General features: G+C 41.1%; 1 protein-coding gene across 1 annotated transcript in view; it reads right to left on the bottom strand.

The window, feature by feature from the left end:
• CHD7 (chromodomain helicase DNA binding protein 7) overlaps nucleotides 1-15,467 on the bottom strand; it is a gene marked incomplete at its 5' end in the record, with an annotated part of 47,197 nt that overhangs the window by 7,163 nt on the left and 24,567 nt on the right. Inside the window, 16 exons of the mRNA XM_008935579.1 lie at nucleotides 346-1,050; nucleotides 1,486-1,694; nucleotides 1,864-2,092; nucleotides 2,820-2,874; nucleotides 3,084-3,156; nucleotides 3,415-3,544; nucleotides 4,919-5,022; nucleotides 5,555-5,644; nucleotides 8,741-8,900; nucleotides 9,501-9,700; nucleotides 10,646-10,851; nucleotides 10,941-11,051; nucleotides 11,322-11,501; nucleotides 12,123-12,290; nucleotides 12,512-12,707; nucleotides 13,346-13,556. Of these exons, the coding sequence (XP_008933827.1) occupies nucleotides 346-1,050; nucleotides 1,486-1,694; nucleotides 1,864-2,092; nucleotides 2,820-2,874; nucleotides 3,084-3,156; nucleotides 3,415-3,544; nucleotides 4,919-5,022; nucleotides 5,555-5,644; nucleotides 8,741-8,900; nucleotides 9,501-9,700; nucleotides 10,646-10,851; nucleotides 10,941-11,051; nucleotides 11,322-11,501; nucleotides 12,123-12,290; nucleotides 12,512-12,707; nucleotides 13,346-13,556 (3,027 nt within the window). The remainder of the gene's footprint in view (nucleotides 1-345; nucleotides 1,051-1,485; nucleotides 1,695-1,863; nucleotides 2,093-2,819; nucleotides 2,875-3,083; nucleotides 3,157-3,414; nucleotides 3,545-4,918; nucleotides 5,023-5,554; nucleotides 5,645-8,740; nucleotides 8,901-9,500; nucleotides 9,701-10,645; nucleotides 10,852-10,940; nucleotides 11,052-11,321; nucleotides 11,502-12,122; nucleotides 12,291-12,511; nucleotides 12,708-13,345; nucleotides 13,557-15,467) is intronic.

Raw genomic sequence — 15,467 nt, 5'->3', positions numbered from 1 at the left:
TGCTGAATAACAACCGTGAGCAGGCATTAGCTACAGAAGGTCCCAACCATCCCATGCCAACCTAACTAGATGGGTTAAGACAACCAGGCCTGACAAAACACCTCTAACTCAGGCTTTGTTCAATAATGACTAGAGCAGGGCCTTAGCCTTTGAGTTTGGCACAGAGACTGTGCCTGTTGGCTCAGTAAGCTACCCTGGAAGTCGTCCCTTGTGGGGGAATACCCTGCTGATGCTGGAGGGGTTTTATGAAAGCTTTTCTAGCCACCTGATCCACAGAAGGGTGAAGGAACTGCTACATGTAGCCCATCCCAAGCTCCACAGGGGAGCTTAGCTCATGCTAAGCTCACAGAACTGATCTGACCAACGCCTTACCTTCAGGTTGTGAGGATTCTTCTGATTTATCATCATCATCCAGTTTCTCCTCTTCATCTTCTTCTGAACCTTTCTCAGAAATAGATTTTGGGTCTACGTCTGTACTCATTTCTATGTCTTTTAATTCACATTTAACAGCACCAGGCTCAGCGTCAGCGTCACAGTCCGGTTTAGTGTCCTTATCTGCAATATCTGGCTCCTCTTTGACATCAGACTTTTCTTTGGCTGCTGGATTTTCAGACCCTTCAACTTTAGGCTCCGTTTGTTCTGTAGCCTTTTCCTCTTGCACTGGTGTGGATGGGACAATAGGTGGTGTTTGACTGCAGCCAGCACCCAGAGGGTTCACTGAAGAGACAGGATTTGCATTACCTGTCCCTCTGTTTTGAGCAAAGTTTTTGTGAGCCTCAAGAAACGAGAGTTCAGGATCATTCAGAATGTGATAATCCGTCCTACTGACTCCATGTTTAGCAGCACCAATCAGCAAGTCTTTGTCATGTTTACCACACTCCCACCACTCCGGCAGGTCCAAGCTTGGCTGGCAGAGTTTTAGCCTCTCCCCCAGCTGTGGGTGATGGAGAACCTGTTCACGGATCTTCCGCAAGAGCTCTATGCGATACAAAGTTCTAGAAGCACGCTCTTCTGTGATGGGCTCGATCATAGTGGAGAGATCAGGCGGCTCTGCAACGACACCCGCTCCTACTGCTTAACATCGACCACATCACGGGATCACAGAACCATTCTGGCTGGAAGAGACCTTTCAGATCATCAAGTCCAACCATTAACCCAGCACTGCCAGGTCACCACTAAACCATGTCCCTCAGCGCCACATCTCCAAGGCTTTCAAACCACTCCAGGGATGGGGACTCCACCATTGCCCCAGGCAGCCTGAGCCAGGCCTGGACAACCCTTCTGGGTAAGAAATTGTTCCTCAGGTCCAACCTAAACCTCCCCTGGCACAACTTGAGGCTGTTTCCTTTGGTCCTGCCTCTAGCTACATGGGAGAACAGACCTATGCCCACTGATGTCCACCCCTTTCAAAATTAATCCACCTGGGCATGAAGTTTCAACAGTCCCTAGGAGTAAGGTTGATTTCAATGGTCAGTCAGAACTTACCATCATCCGGTTTGACTGGCATTCGGCAAACTCGTCTGCACATATTCACAAAGCCATTAAAATACTTTTCCAAACTTTCATCAGACTTTTTATCAAGTCTGGCAAATGCTCTGAATTGATTCCAGTCAAACTGATGTTTTGCGGGGTCAAAAATAATCCCAAAAGTGGACACCACACGATAAAAATCGGCTTCTTCTCTTCTTGTCCATCTAGTCAAGGAAGAAACGAGAGAAACAAGGCTATTGAATAAATCAGAGTGCAAACGTAGTTTGGACGCCCCAACCCCCACTTAGTTTATTCTTTCAGACCAGAAGAGAGGTACTGGTGACACCCAAGCTGAAATAAGCATTTCAAGAAAGGTATCACTGAGAAACTCACTTTTGTCGTTTTTCGGTTATTATAGCTTCCCTTTCTGCCTCCAGTGCCCTCACTTCTTCCCGAGGCCGGCGTCTCCTGCGGTCAGTCTTCATTAGTGCCTCTTGCCTCATTTGTTGCCTTTTATAGCTGCGCTGATAGGCAGTAATGAGGCGACGCAGACGGGTAGTCAGGGTGGAAGTGTTGGGCCAGTAGAGCTGCCCTAACTCAGCGTTGCTTTCACTGTGCTTGTCTAGAGAAGAGAGAAGTATTTGTGCACTGCAGAACCATCACTAAACATTTCCAAGTTTCTACAGCTATAAGTGGATTCCTGTTCTATCAGATAAGAATAAATGCCTCATTAATACTGGTGCAAAACAAATTAGAAGTGGGGTAACTACGTTGGTAGGAGATAAAAAATAGAACCCAACCATCCGACTCTGAGAGCACAGAAATACTTGTGAAGCACTTGGAGATAACCATCAAGAAGCATTATTATTCAACGTTATGAATGCAAACATATTATGAATACTGTAAGTATTTAAATTAATGCAACACATCTTTAAATATATTACTAAGGAGATCATCCTGCCTCTGAGGAAACACCTACGCGTATGATTTTCCACTTTATTATTCTCACTTAAACTTGGCAATTTTCCTCCATACTGAGGAAACAACATATCTATAACTTCCAAGATTATCTCAGCAAAAACATCAACGGCTGCATTATGAAACATCCGGTCTTTATCATCACAATTTCTAATGTAATTACAACGCCAGAAAGCCATAATGTGGCTTATTCAAAGGCAGTAAATAATTGTTTTGAAAGATGTGAAGCATGAAAAGATTTGGCAGTAAAAAAAGTTTGCAGTGGTGTTTTCCCAAAGCACCACCTATCTCCTCAGGTGGGAACAGAAACAGTCCAGCTTTCACTAAACAGTCCTTTTTTTGCCTTTTTAATTTCTTTGCTATAGTCTTACTTGGGTGTATTTCTACGGACTCCTCTTTATCTTCTGGAGGCGAGTTTGCAAATTCCTTGGGGAGAAGACAGAAGTTATTTTAGTTTTCAGTTTTGACCATATGTTATCATTTCAGGAGAAAAATATGTCATCTCTCCAAAACAGCAGCAAACACTCTTTGTTTGTGGGGTAGCTCTCAAACCTGAGAGCTGTCCATTAAGATAAACACGGAGAACCAGTTATAATTATTTGTATTTTTAATTACAGAAAGATGGATGTCCTTACATCGATTTCATCCTTGAAAGGAGTTCTGGTTGGCTTATATTCTGGATCTTCATCCTCTCTGTCAAATTCACCACTGAAAAATATTTAAAATAAATATTTTCATGAAGAATCTCGGTCTTGAGAGGCAGTGGATTTTCTGGACGAAAGCAAAACAGCTACAAAAGCCACCAGTACAGTGCACCGAGTCCCACCTTTGTATTTCATGCTCAACAGCGTCAGCAGTTCCACGCACTTTTTACAGCCCCTTCAGACCCCCAGGGGGGACGCCAGCAGAGCCCCACACACGAACCCACGCTGGTAAAGTTCCTTAAATTCTTCATGTGCCCCTTACCCGTCTCCACCATCTGCCAGCATGTCTGTGCCCCTCTGCTCAGCAGCGATGGCCTTTGCGTCCGGCATGCCGACCCGTTCCAGGAAGCACAGCGTTGGATCCGCTCGCATGGAATTGTACTTCTCATAACCTATGGGCACAGCACGAGACAGGAGGGTTTTTAAAAAAGCCCTGACCGACAGGGAATAGGATACGCCTAGGGGTACAAAGTAGAATTTTTTTCTGAATTTATTTATTTTGAAATGAAACAAAGGAGCTGTTGCCATGCTGGAAATAACCAGTTTGTTCATGGAATGTGCTTTTTCATATTGGTAAATTCCATCATTTCCACATCAATAGCATTAACAAATAGCAGATATTGAAGAAAGCATCAAATTTAATGTCTTTAAGGAAGTGAAGCAAAAATCTTTCACAAGTGAAAAAAACTTCTTTTAAGTTTTCCTATATGACTTTTTCCATGGTGGTTCTCCACATTCAATACTTCCTACTGGAGAGGTGCAGATGGGAATGGGAACAGGCACGCACACACAGTTTCTATAGCTCCAGCCCTGCTGGAACCCTTGATGCAGGCTGCAAAAACACTGTATACATGGGTTATACGTAAGGCCAACGAACCTGTCTTATTAGGTTTAGGATGATGCATGTCAGTAAGATGACACTGTTCCCTCTATGGTTTTCAAACTGCTGTTTGCTTTTTTACTGCCCAAGTTGACTAGATGGGAAATGGCAGATCCCAACAGTGCACTGCAGGAAAATGATTTTTAGACTAGACTTGCCTCAGCTGAGCCCACAAAACAGAGCTGCTGTACATAGGCAGAACAGCACAATTCAATTAGGATTTGTACTACAACACACTGCTCCTAACTGCTGTAGAGCCTCAAGCCAAACTGTAATCATGAAAGGTTTTATAAGCCATCATTCTCCCCTTTAGTCAGGCTGGGCTGCTGAGAATACCTCTGCGACCTCTAGAGAATTGGGATTATAATCAGGAATCGCTCACTGTATATATCATGCCAGCTCTGCATCCCCAGCCTTTCAAAGTTAACAAGGCTGCATCCCACTCAAGGGAGCCGGGAGTTCTCAACACTGACATTTGTGAAATATTGCTTGGAACAAAGCCCAGGAGGCACTTGTACAGATTAATAGCAGAGGTTAAGCCCACCGTCCACTTTGACACTGGTTGGCAGAGTTAGCAAGTGAAGCAGTGCTGGAAGGAAAGTTTATGGAGATCTATCTTACTATCTGGCCATTATTTAAACAAATATGGTTTTGTTTTATTTACAGCCAAGAAAGGAATGTTTTCTTCTCAAATGTTCTGCAAACATTTAAAAACAGCATCTGATATTTACGGCTCATATTAGCTTTTTAATGCAGGCAACGAAAAAAAAAAGGGAGATACAAGCCAACAGTTCTTTGGAACAATACTTGTTAATATTATGACTGATCGGTCCCACACACAGAAAGCTTTACAACTGAGTTTTGTTCAGAGTGAGACATCACTTACCGTGTTTGAATACTCCAATTAAAAGGGATTTATCCGCCTCCTTATCCCACCAGTCTGCAGGAACTTCAGCGTGGAATGGCTCAGGTATCCATATATCTACTTCACTGTAAAGACAGCATTATTTACATTCTCAGAGGTATTACCAGATAAGGACGTTGAAAAAAACCCAAAAAATAACGTGGTTCATGCTATCTTGTAAATGTGATTTTTGAAGGGGCAAAAAGAAAAACCCAACACAGAAACAGAAACACCTGGAAAAATCATTAGGGCGGTTAAAAAAATCCCCCAAGATGCACCCCAACAAAAAATCCCAACATTAGATTACTTTGGGAGCAGAATGACATTTATCCAAATATGATTCATTTAAGGTCTTCGTATGTTCTTTTTTATTTTTTTAAATGGAGATGGAGTAATTCTTCAGTATTAGCAGAACTGAAAATCCGCTTCTGTCATTTCTCACATCGTTCCCTCCCCCACGAAAATCCCCCACGGCACTTCATAAAATAAAAAGGCTGCTTGAGACCAGACCTTTAAGAGCCGACATGTGACAACCTTCAAACACCGCGCTATCGCGACACGCGTGCTGCTTAAGAGCCAGCGTCACAATGCAGCAAATAAACCTGCACTTGCACTAACCTTGAGTCAGCACCCTCTAAGATCTTGTCCGCTTGGTCCCCTATAACTTCTTGTCGTAGATAGTAGAGCATGCGGACACGCAGCAGGACCCTGGAGAGGAAAGGCAGAGGGGGGAAAAAGTTCTTAACTTCAGGACTGTTTGCCAACAGTGGCTTTTGGCAGCTGCTGCTGTTCATCCATCATCCTGCCAAGGCTGATTAGCCATGCTGTATGGTAGGCTTGAAGCGTGACAGATGGTGGCACATAATCACCTCTGTGTGGTGCTTTCTGCTGGCTTCCAACAGGCCTGCCTGGCAACCGCTTCCCCTGCACAGAGAGGGACCCAGCTCAGCCCGGCCCCGGCGCATTTCATTTAGTTCTACCTAGCGCAGCTTGTGAAGTTTAGACACGTACTCTACCACTGCCTCTGAAGTATTGAAGCAAGTTTGTAAACAACTGAGCAGATGGCTTTCAGTAACTGTTCTGCTTCATTATCTCATAAAATTTCCTCAGCTGCTGCCTTAATACCATTTTTGGAAGCACATCAGAAGTTGTAGGAATAAACGAGATATAAAATCTGGTTTTACTACCTTACAATAAACCCTCAATATGGAATGTCAGGTTTTTCAGATTATACAACTTTTTGCTTCCGAGAATCGGGGGGGGAAAAAAATAATCCCCCATTTCCCTTGGGAGATATTAACTATTCTTACTCTTTAGAGTTCAAACTGCTATTTAATTTTACCTGTGCGCAAACTAACTGCTACAAGGAAGTGAAAAATCTTACTGCCTGTGTTTATTTTCCCCCATTTCTGCAACACTACAGCCATTTCTGGAAGCGCTGTCAGGTGCTGTGGTCACACTTGAAGTTGGCAGGAGACAGAACGGCAGACTGGCTTTTCAAGGAGACTAGAAAAGAGGTCATCTCTGTAGAAAAAGTATCTACCTGAAAATAACCCTGCTCTCCAATGTTTATCCAATTCAGGGCCCCCCCTGCTGCCTAGTTCATGAAGTAAAACCAGGACCAGCTAAGATGGAGATTACTCGGCCGCTGCCCTCTCACTGTACCCACATCCCTCACGGCAACTGTTGAGTCACTGCTGCTCCTGGAGCAGCAAATGGGTGATCAGGGAGGCAGTAATCTGATCACACACTCGCATGAAAAATTTAGACCACCACCAGTTCTGAGCGCTCCTCATCAGGGATCTGATGCAACTGGAGCAACACCCGGATTTACACATGCTACTCAAGCAAACCTCAGAAGAGCCGGGATTGGAATGAAGGTCATGTCTGCAATTCAAAACATGTCAGACATGCTTCTTTTTGTACTCATGGTAACTGGGACCAGTAAGGTGTCCCTGCTCCCTGTGTGGCTATGTAAATAAGCTGTTGAGGGTCTCTGTCATCTTAGTATTAAGCAGTAACAGCTGTTACATCAAGCTGAAAGAGAGGAGCGGGAAGAAAAACCCAACATCAACCAGAAACCAGAGGCTCTTTGTACCTTTCAGGAGTCCTACGCATTAAAACATATATGTTCTATATGATATTTAACATATAACATATTAAAATATAGAACAGAATACATTTTACCTAAGGACAGAACACCAGCAAAAGCCAACTGCTACTGCTACGTTTTGAAGGAAATGACTTGGATTATTAATTGGCTTCCACCTCTGATTTTACCTGGGCTAAACATATTGCTGCTACAATTCACTCAGTCCCAGTGGATCTGGGAACCGAAGGAAAACGACAGCAACTGAAAACATCCCTGCACATTTACCAGTCCCCCCATCCTTGTAACTGTCCTACTTGTATTATTACAGAAGCAATAAATGCATTTAAGCCTCGTCTGCAAACTGATATAACAAGTCGTGAGGACATGTTACCTGGGAGATTAAAATGATGTTACAGGAAGGAATTTAATTACTTTAAGAGGATGTGAAATGTAATAACAGATCTGAGTAACAGTTGAGAAAAAAACCCAAAAGCAGTTTATTTGGAAGTGCACTTGCTAACCTAATTCTGTAAGTATCTGTTTCATCAGCTGAAAATTAAGCTTGGTTAGCATTTGGAGACAAGCTAATAAACCCCTTCAATGCCTCTCCTCCTTCACATCACACCCCCTCTCCTCTACTGACAAGCCACAGGTACTTTTCCAATCAATAATTTCTTTTCCATAAACAGCATTAGTAAGACACATATGTTAAAATCACAAAAGCAACAACAACCTTTTGGTAACGCAACATTATGTCTGTATGGTACATATACAATGAAGAGTATAGAACTAAAAACCACCAACCCCAAAGAACAACCAACACCACCCCCCCCAACCTGAAATCAAGATTTTTTTGGGACAAGGGTTAGGCTCAGTGTAACAGAAAAATGAGTAAGCAAAGCTGAGCTGGAGAACCAGGACGCTGTCAAAGGAAGCTGACACAAGAATAACTAAGATATTACAAAACAAAAGCTAAAAACGTAAGAGAGGCTTTTGAGGGATGTTCCTGCAGCACTAAACCAACCTAACATCCAAATCAAAATACAATTATCTTTATCCCCAAGGGCTGTCAGTTTAGCAACATGTTTAGAATTGCAAGAATCCAATCAGGGCATTCATTCAAGTAAGACAGCTCGGTGAGGAATTTTATCTCAAAGAATGGAGAAAAGAAAGTATTCTGTACGATGTGGAGAGTGAGAGAGGAAGGGAGGAAAATCAGCAGAGAGAAGAGATACACCCCCACACACGTGGACCACTCCATGAAATGCTGGAAATCAAGACCTGGATATTTGAGTTGAATATTTAAGGAACAGAACTTTAATGACATCGGCTTGAGAGACCCCACAAGAAGGGCAAGAAACAAACAGCTTTTGTTTGAAGATAGCCAACTGTCAAGAGAAATGGACTCAGCAGGGGGATACAGTCTTTCCTTTATATGATAAAAAGAATAACCTCATCTGATTCCATTCTCATTTAGTAAGCAGAAAACAATTTTCTTCAAAACTGTGTTTGAAGTGCTGATCGGTCGTAAAGAGCTGACGGAAGTATCCAGATACCTGTTAAGATGATTATCCTCAAATTAAAAAGTAATAATGGCCCGTACATCCTGTTAAATGGCCCCGTGTTCTAGTAAAAATAGCCAGAAGTAGTTGCACGCTTTTCAAAAGCACGTAGTAAAAACCCCTCTAAAGGAAGTATTAATTAATACTTACTTATTACAGTGATGTTTGAGATGTTTCCTATAGCTGTCTTCTTGAAATAATACATCTGGATTACAGGTCGTGAGCCAATCAGCGTCTTGCAGCATTGGCTGTGAACTCTGGGCTTTTACTTTCTTGCCTTTCCTCCCTCTGGGCACCGGTGCAGACAGACCTAGAGGAAACCCCAATATTTCTTGCAAAATCTGAACAGAAAAGCTCTCACCTCAAACTGCATTAAAAACATATTTAAAGCTAAGTATTGCTGCCATATTAATTCCTTTGTGGGCAACACGACCACCAAGAACCGAACAGCAACATAATTCAGTTCAGAAAATTGCAAATAACAAAATCAACCAAAACGTTCATGCAAATTTAGGTGTGAAGACTTCAAAAATTCAGAGCGCTAGCCAGAAAATGGTGTTACATAAATATTTCTCGTAAAAAGTCTTGTGAAGCTGAACGGCCATAAGGAAACAAGCTTTCTGATTTATGGCAATTTGAAAGAGATTAACTCCAGCAGTAGGTGCCACTTAAAAATCACATTAGAGTATCTGCTCAAAACTGATTTAAGGAAAAGAGCGCTGCATTCTACAACGTGTCTGCAGGAGACTTCCCCTTTAAGTGCGGACCAAGTCAAAGCCCACCTGACTCATAAAACCTGACAAGATCCTACAACATGTCAGAATGGCTATAGTTTAAACTAAACACACAGCGTGACTGAAGCAATTCTTTCCTATTTACTAGCATCATTATTTGATTGTGGTAGACATACCGGAATGATTAACCAAAGCTCGAGTTTGCCCATCTGCAGTTGGAGTGATCAGATCCCAGATGAAACTTTTGATATTTTCATCCCCTTTGTAATGATTAAGACAATACACCAGGATCGTCCGGCAGATGGTTTCCACATCTTGTTCTGTTAGCTGACGTTTATAGCGCCCGTGTGAGAGGATGTCAGTCCACCGACCCCAGCTATAAGAAAAATATGTTCAATACAACAGCCAGGGCACTGGTGTTTTCATTTGTGACTTTCAGCTTAACCCCTGGTACCAAGCAAGTCGGGGCCTCCCGTGTCAGCACCAAGGCATTCCGAGTTACGTCAGGGAATCCGTCCTCCAGCACCAAAGAGTTAAGAATGTTTATTTTACAGAACAGGCAATAAGTTCACTGCTCGTAAAGCTGCAATTGAACTACACTCAGAATAATAAAGTACATATGTTTAACTCCAGTGGTCCCAGTAAGCTACAAATAGGAAATTCGACCAGTTCCTACAATCGTGGGGTCTGGGGAATCATTCTTACTTCGATCTCGGAATCCGTTATTGGCAATTGTTGCATGCTACCTTCTAAAATGAAGGCATTTGGAAGCCCATCGTGCTAGCAGTCAAATATAGCTACTTGCTTGCAAAGAGATAAAATTCAAATTGGGAAATCCAACAGGGAAAAATATAAACTATCAAATAGCAGAATTTAAGTGGTGCCAAAATACCAGAATCTATGCTGAAAACCTCTAGACTGACTGTTGATTTGACAACCACATTGTTCTTTACAAATACACTTTGTTATTCTTCTCCACACTCAGAAAAGAGAGATGAAACCTTGGTAAGTCAGGAATTCTTTACACTGTGACAAACCAGAAACAAATACACTGTCATTACAAAACAACATACCTTACCAGTGAGCTCACAGCCATCTGTAAGACACTCGGATACTTTAAGTAACATATATATAAGCAACTTACACATTCATATAGCATCTTTAAAACTCACTGGCATGGATACAGTGTAATGAGGTAAAGGTTACACAGTAAGAGATTATGTGAACATGTCCAAGAGAAGGGCAAGTTATTCTGTATGTATCATTTCCCTATTTTCCATTCTTTAGCCACAATAAGTACATTTAATCTGTATATCCTTACCCATAAACCAACAAGTTCTTCTCCACCCTGAAACATTCACTTCTTGCATAACCCTGGGATTTGTCCTGAGGCCTGCGGGGCTTTGTGCTAGGTTTTTCTTCAGAATCACTTTCCAGGTCTGAAAACTCCATCAGTTCATCCTCTTTGACTGCACTGTAGAGTCTGGTTTGCTTTCTTACTCTTGGTGTATCAATAACTAGGTTATTCTAAAGCAGAAGTGAAAACGTAGAAATTTAGGAGGAGGGGTAGGAGGTATCTTCAATTTAAAAGTACTAGGAACTACCAAAGCTCTTACCCTTCCATTTAAAGCATCAATATCCAGCTCTGCTTTCTTTGCCCACTTCTGCCAAAAATTAGGGTCATCCAAGGAAATATCTGTCCTGTTCCCAGATGCAACAAAACTAGCCTAGTAAATATGAAAACACATGCATTGGTTTCTTAACTGCATGTTACAAAGAATATCTGCTTTCACTGGTAAATACAATAGTTCAGATGTATAAAGAAATGCTAAGCCTGGAAACTATCGTGACTGGAAATACAGATATCCCAATATTTGTGATGAAAACACCTGAGAGACGTGCATTGAAAAAATAAATTGACACCGAAGGCAATTTAATACTACTTCCAACTATCCTGGTCACATTTTGTTAGATCTCCTCTGAATGTCAATGCACACCTTTGCAAACGTTGAGCCTTTTCCTTCCGATTCAATAGTAATTGTGTGTGTTCGCCTTAAGAGAATCTGGTCAATATCCTCTTCACAAAACTTTGACCCTTCATCTTCCTCGTCCATCAGAGCACCATATGCCCCCTTTCGAAGAAGATCTTCTATTTCTTTCTTGGAAAGCTGTTGCACCTGTAACATGTAAGAGGTTTTTTTTTTCCCCTGACATCAGCTAGTGTGTACATCTGACAGTATAATTAGATTGCTTGCTCTCTTATTTAGCATTTTAAGAACTGAAACTCTAAGGTAACGTGGTGTGGGTCAATTAAACATTCATGCTGAAGTCACCATGAAATGAAGAGTATGAACAACAAGGTTCTGAGGGTGAAGTCATACAAGCAATTTAAACAATTTTATAATTCATTGATGAATGCTCATCTCCCGAGATTAGATTTAACTTAATAATTTGACAAAAAAAAAAAAAAAAAACACTAAAGAAAAAAAAAAGTCCATAGCAAAAAGGCTATACTAGAAGAACTCAAAAAAAAAAAAAGTGCCAGGATCAACACAATGTAAAGGGTGGAATGATGAGAATGGATGGAACATGATTCCACCTCCCCTTTTTGGCAATGAGTGAGCCATCAGATAGGCCGAGCCAGTTCATGGAGCCCTACCCTTAATTAACCCTACTCTAAAATACATGCTGTACTCCATCTGAAAAGCACCATCCTTCAGCTAGAATGCAAACAAGCAAGAAAAGCATCAGGCATTAACAGTGTTTGTGGATTGTGCACCTTGATGTATTAATCTCACCCCATTAGTAGCGTTCTCTCTCCCGCTCATAGACTGCAGCACAGCCTTATCAAGGCCCAGCTTCAAGCTAGCTTTGTCAAACATCTCCCTTTCGTAAGAGTTCCTTGTGATCAACCGGTAAATTTTTACTGATTTGCTCTGTCCTATTCTGTGACATCGTGCTTGAGCCTGATGAAACAAAGGCAGATAGTTATAGATGACAAAAGGAAGAAAAAATTTCTAGTAATCCATGCAGAGAACTTACTTTACAAATTATTGCTTTCAATATAAATTATAATCTTTATGCTTTTAAGAGAGGGACAATGGATAATTTCTGTCATAGGTGAAGAGAATTTCACAGCAAAATGGCAAAGAAAAATTGTCAGTAAAATAATCTCTTGTAATATTACCTGGAGGTCATTTTGGGGGTTCCAGTCTGAATCAAAAATGATGCAGGTATCAGCAGCAGTAAGATTAATGCCCAAACCTCCTGCCCTTGTACACAGCAGGAAAACAAACCTATCAGAATCAGGTCTTGAAAACCTGTCAATAGCTGCCTGACGCAAGTTGCCTCTTACTCGGCCATCAATTCGCTCGTAGGGGTACCTGAAATAAAGAGACATAATATTAAGCAGAACTTTACTGCAATGCCATTGGCTCTCTGTAAGAAAATGCAATTTAAAGGAAAGACAAAAAAAAAAAAAAAAAAAAATATACTAATATGGGATGAAAAGAACTACTACAAACTGAGTGACTGTTCCTGTGTCCACTAACTTCAGCAGTGGAAGACATACCACTTCTGTCTCCAGCTTTCTGCCTTTTGGTAAAGAACAGTCTTTCACTCCAAGGAATAAAAAAAAAAACAAAAAACAAAAAACAAACAAACAAAAAAAAACCAAAAACAAACAAACAAACAAAAAAACAACAACAACAAAAAAAAAAACAAACCAAACAAAAAAAAACAAACAAACACAACATTCAGGCTTAAGCTAAAAAACTCCAGAGCTGCCAAAGCCTTTAACTGAGTAGCAAACTAAGAGCTTTAAAGCTCTATTCACCTGAAAGAAAAATATCAGCTTTTGCAACTTACAGGTGTGCTTTTCCTTTTAGTCAGCTCATTGCTGAAAAAACTGTAAAGTGTTTGAATTTCAGCCCCTTTCAAGGCAGATTATTCGCAGGTTAAATACTGTGGCTGCTGAGGAAAGCACAGTTTATTTAGAATTGCATTTTATTGTTGCTCTCACCGTCTTTGAATGAGGTAGTCTTCCAGTATGTCCAAGCAGCGCACCATCTGGGAAAAGATAAGCACCCTGTGGCCACCAGCCTTCAGTTTTGGCAGCAGCTTGTCAATCAGCACTAGCTTGCCAGCAGCCTGGATCATTGCCTGGAGCTGAAAATCTGGAGAGTCGGCATTGTGTGTTTCTTTAAACTCTTCCAAAATTTTCTCTTCAGCACCTGCAAAGATTGGACAGCAATACATGAACACCGCAAAGGGGTGTATTAATAAACAATGAGCTCGCCTCCAGTACCCTATGGAAACCCAGGGAATGTTTTAACCGTTAGGAGAATAAACATTTATAAAGAATATTAAGCTTAAATTTAAAGCAAACATATACACAAACACAGCATGAAGAAAAAGTAACTTCCAGCACTGCTTTTTTGTTCCACTTCTTTCAACAGGAGTAAATCCTTTCCTACATAAATCTGTGCAGCTATTCCATGTGCAGAAATTCATTAAAAATTAAGTAAAAAAAGAAAAGAAAAAAGGAAACTATATTCCAATTGATCAAATGGCTTTTCTGTTCTTTTTAAAAATGAAACATGAAGGAAAAAAAAAAGTATCATTTCCAAAGGAAAAAAGAAGGAATACAAATCACATTTGATGGCTGTGCCTCTAAACTCAAGCTTGATCATGTGCATGAGCTGGACTTGCTCCTTCCATTATTAATTACAGAATCAAAATCCAAACAATGAACAAAACCTCTTTTTGGGGGGTGTGAGGGGAATAAGCAGCTGTGAAAACATTATTTTACCTTCTATTTACCTTGCTTTTCTCACTGAATCTGGGGGTTTTTTTGTGCAGTAGGATGAAGATATCCATATTTGTTCAAGAATTAGTCAAAAGTTGTTTCTTGCCACTTCTTCTGCCTATGAATCTGCACAGCAGCAAATATTTCCTCATACTGCTTGTTCTCTGAATGCTCCAGACCAAGCTGAAGTTTTCTCTTCAACCTGTCCCATGCTTTTATTCCACTTTTTACATCACTTCCACAAACAGTGGACTACTCCATGAATTATCAAATTCCTACTTCTTGGCTATGTAAAAGGTTAGGAATCTTCCTTCTAAGCTTATTTCACACCCAAATAAATCTTTCTTTGGAGCGGTCTTTTTCAAATTTTTTTTTTTTTTTTTTTTTTAAACAAAATGTTATTTATAAAGTATTTCTGGTTTGTGTAATATTCAGATTCTTGAATAGCACAGGGAAAGGTGGGAGGGCTGGGGGAGGGAGGAAGAACCACTTCCTGCCAGGCTTCTGCTGTGCATCTCTCACGTCCCAGCTCCAAGTAGATGCCTGTAAATAAATGGGCAAACCCCCCCTGTGTGATGGGCAGTTCAGCACCTGCTGCAGTGTGGTGTCTCCACTAGATACTACCCTGAGTAGACTGACAGCTTCCTCCTACTCAAAACACATGCACTGCCAGCTTTTACAGTACTCAACAGACGCAAGGTGGGACCACACTTGAAGGTAGTTTAACATTCCCAAATTTTCCCTCTCTGGATTCCCTGTTCCAAGCATTACTGCTCCAAATGGTTTGCACATATGAAACATAAAGCCATGTGAAAACAGCACAATCAAAGACTCCTTCAAGTTGCCTTCAATCGTATCGTTTCCCATCTTGTAAAACGGGCAGAACCTGGGGTAGTGAGCCTCAGATTTTGTACTGAGCTTTGGCAATTCCAGGACACAGTAGGCTGTCAAGTAGTTCATGTAACCAAGATCACTGAAGTTGCTGTCTATCATTTAGTTCTTACTCAACTGTGATATCCAAATTGAAGTTTCACTACTATGAAGTAAACCAATATGCAAACACACCATCTGCAAAAGCAAACCACCTAAGCAAAGCTCACCACAACGAACCCACAAACGGGTCTGAGCAATGGGGGATTTTCCACATCAGAGCTTGGTCTCAGCAAGACCCACTTCCATAACAGACCACGACCTCAAAAATCTGCTCTTTCAACAAGTATCTTCTTGCTAAACCCTGTAGAAGACGACTCTGTATTTTTTATTTCTACTACAAATGCAATTCAGTGACGGACTTTGGTAGTCTGTTACCCAAAAGTTACTCAGGGCTGTAACACTA

The sequence above is a fragment of the Merops nubicus genome, unplaced genomic scaffold, assembly GCF_000691845.1.
Source record: "Merops nubicus isolate BGI_N331 unplaced genomic scaffold, ASM69184v1 scaffold92, whole genome shotgun sequence".
Lineage (NCBI taxonomy): Eukaryota > Metazoa > Chordata > Aves > Coraciiformes > Meropidae > Merops > Merops nubicus.
The sequence above is the reverse complement of the archived record's forward strand: the minus strand, read 5'-3'. Positions and strand labels throughout refer to the sequence as shown.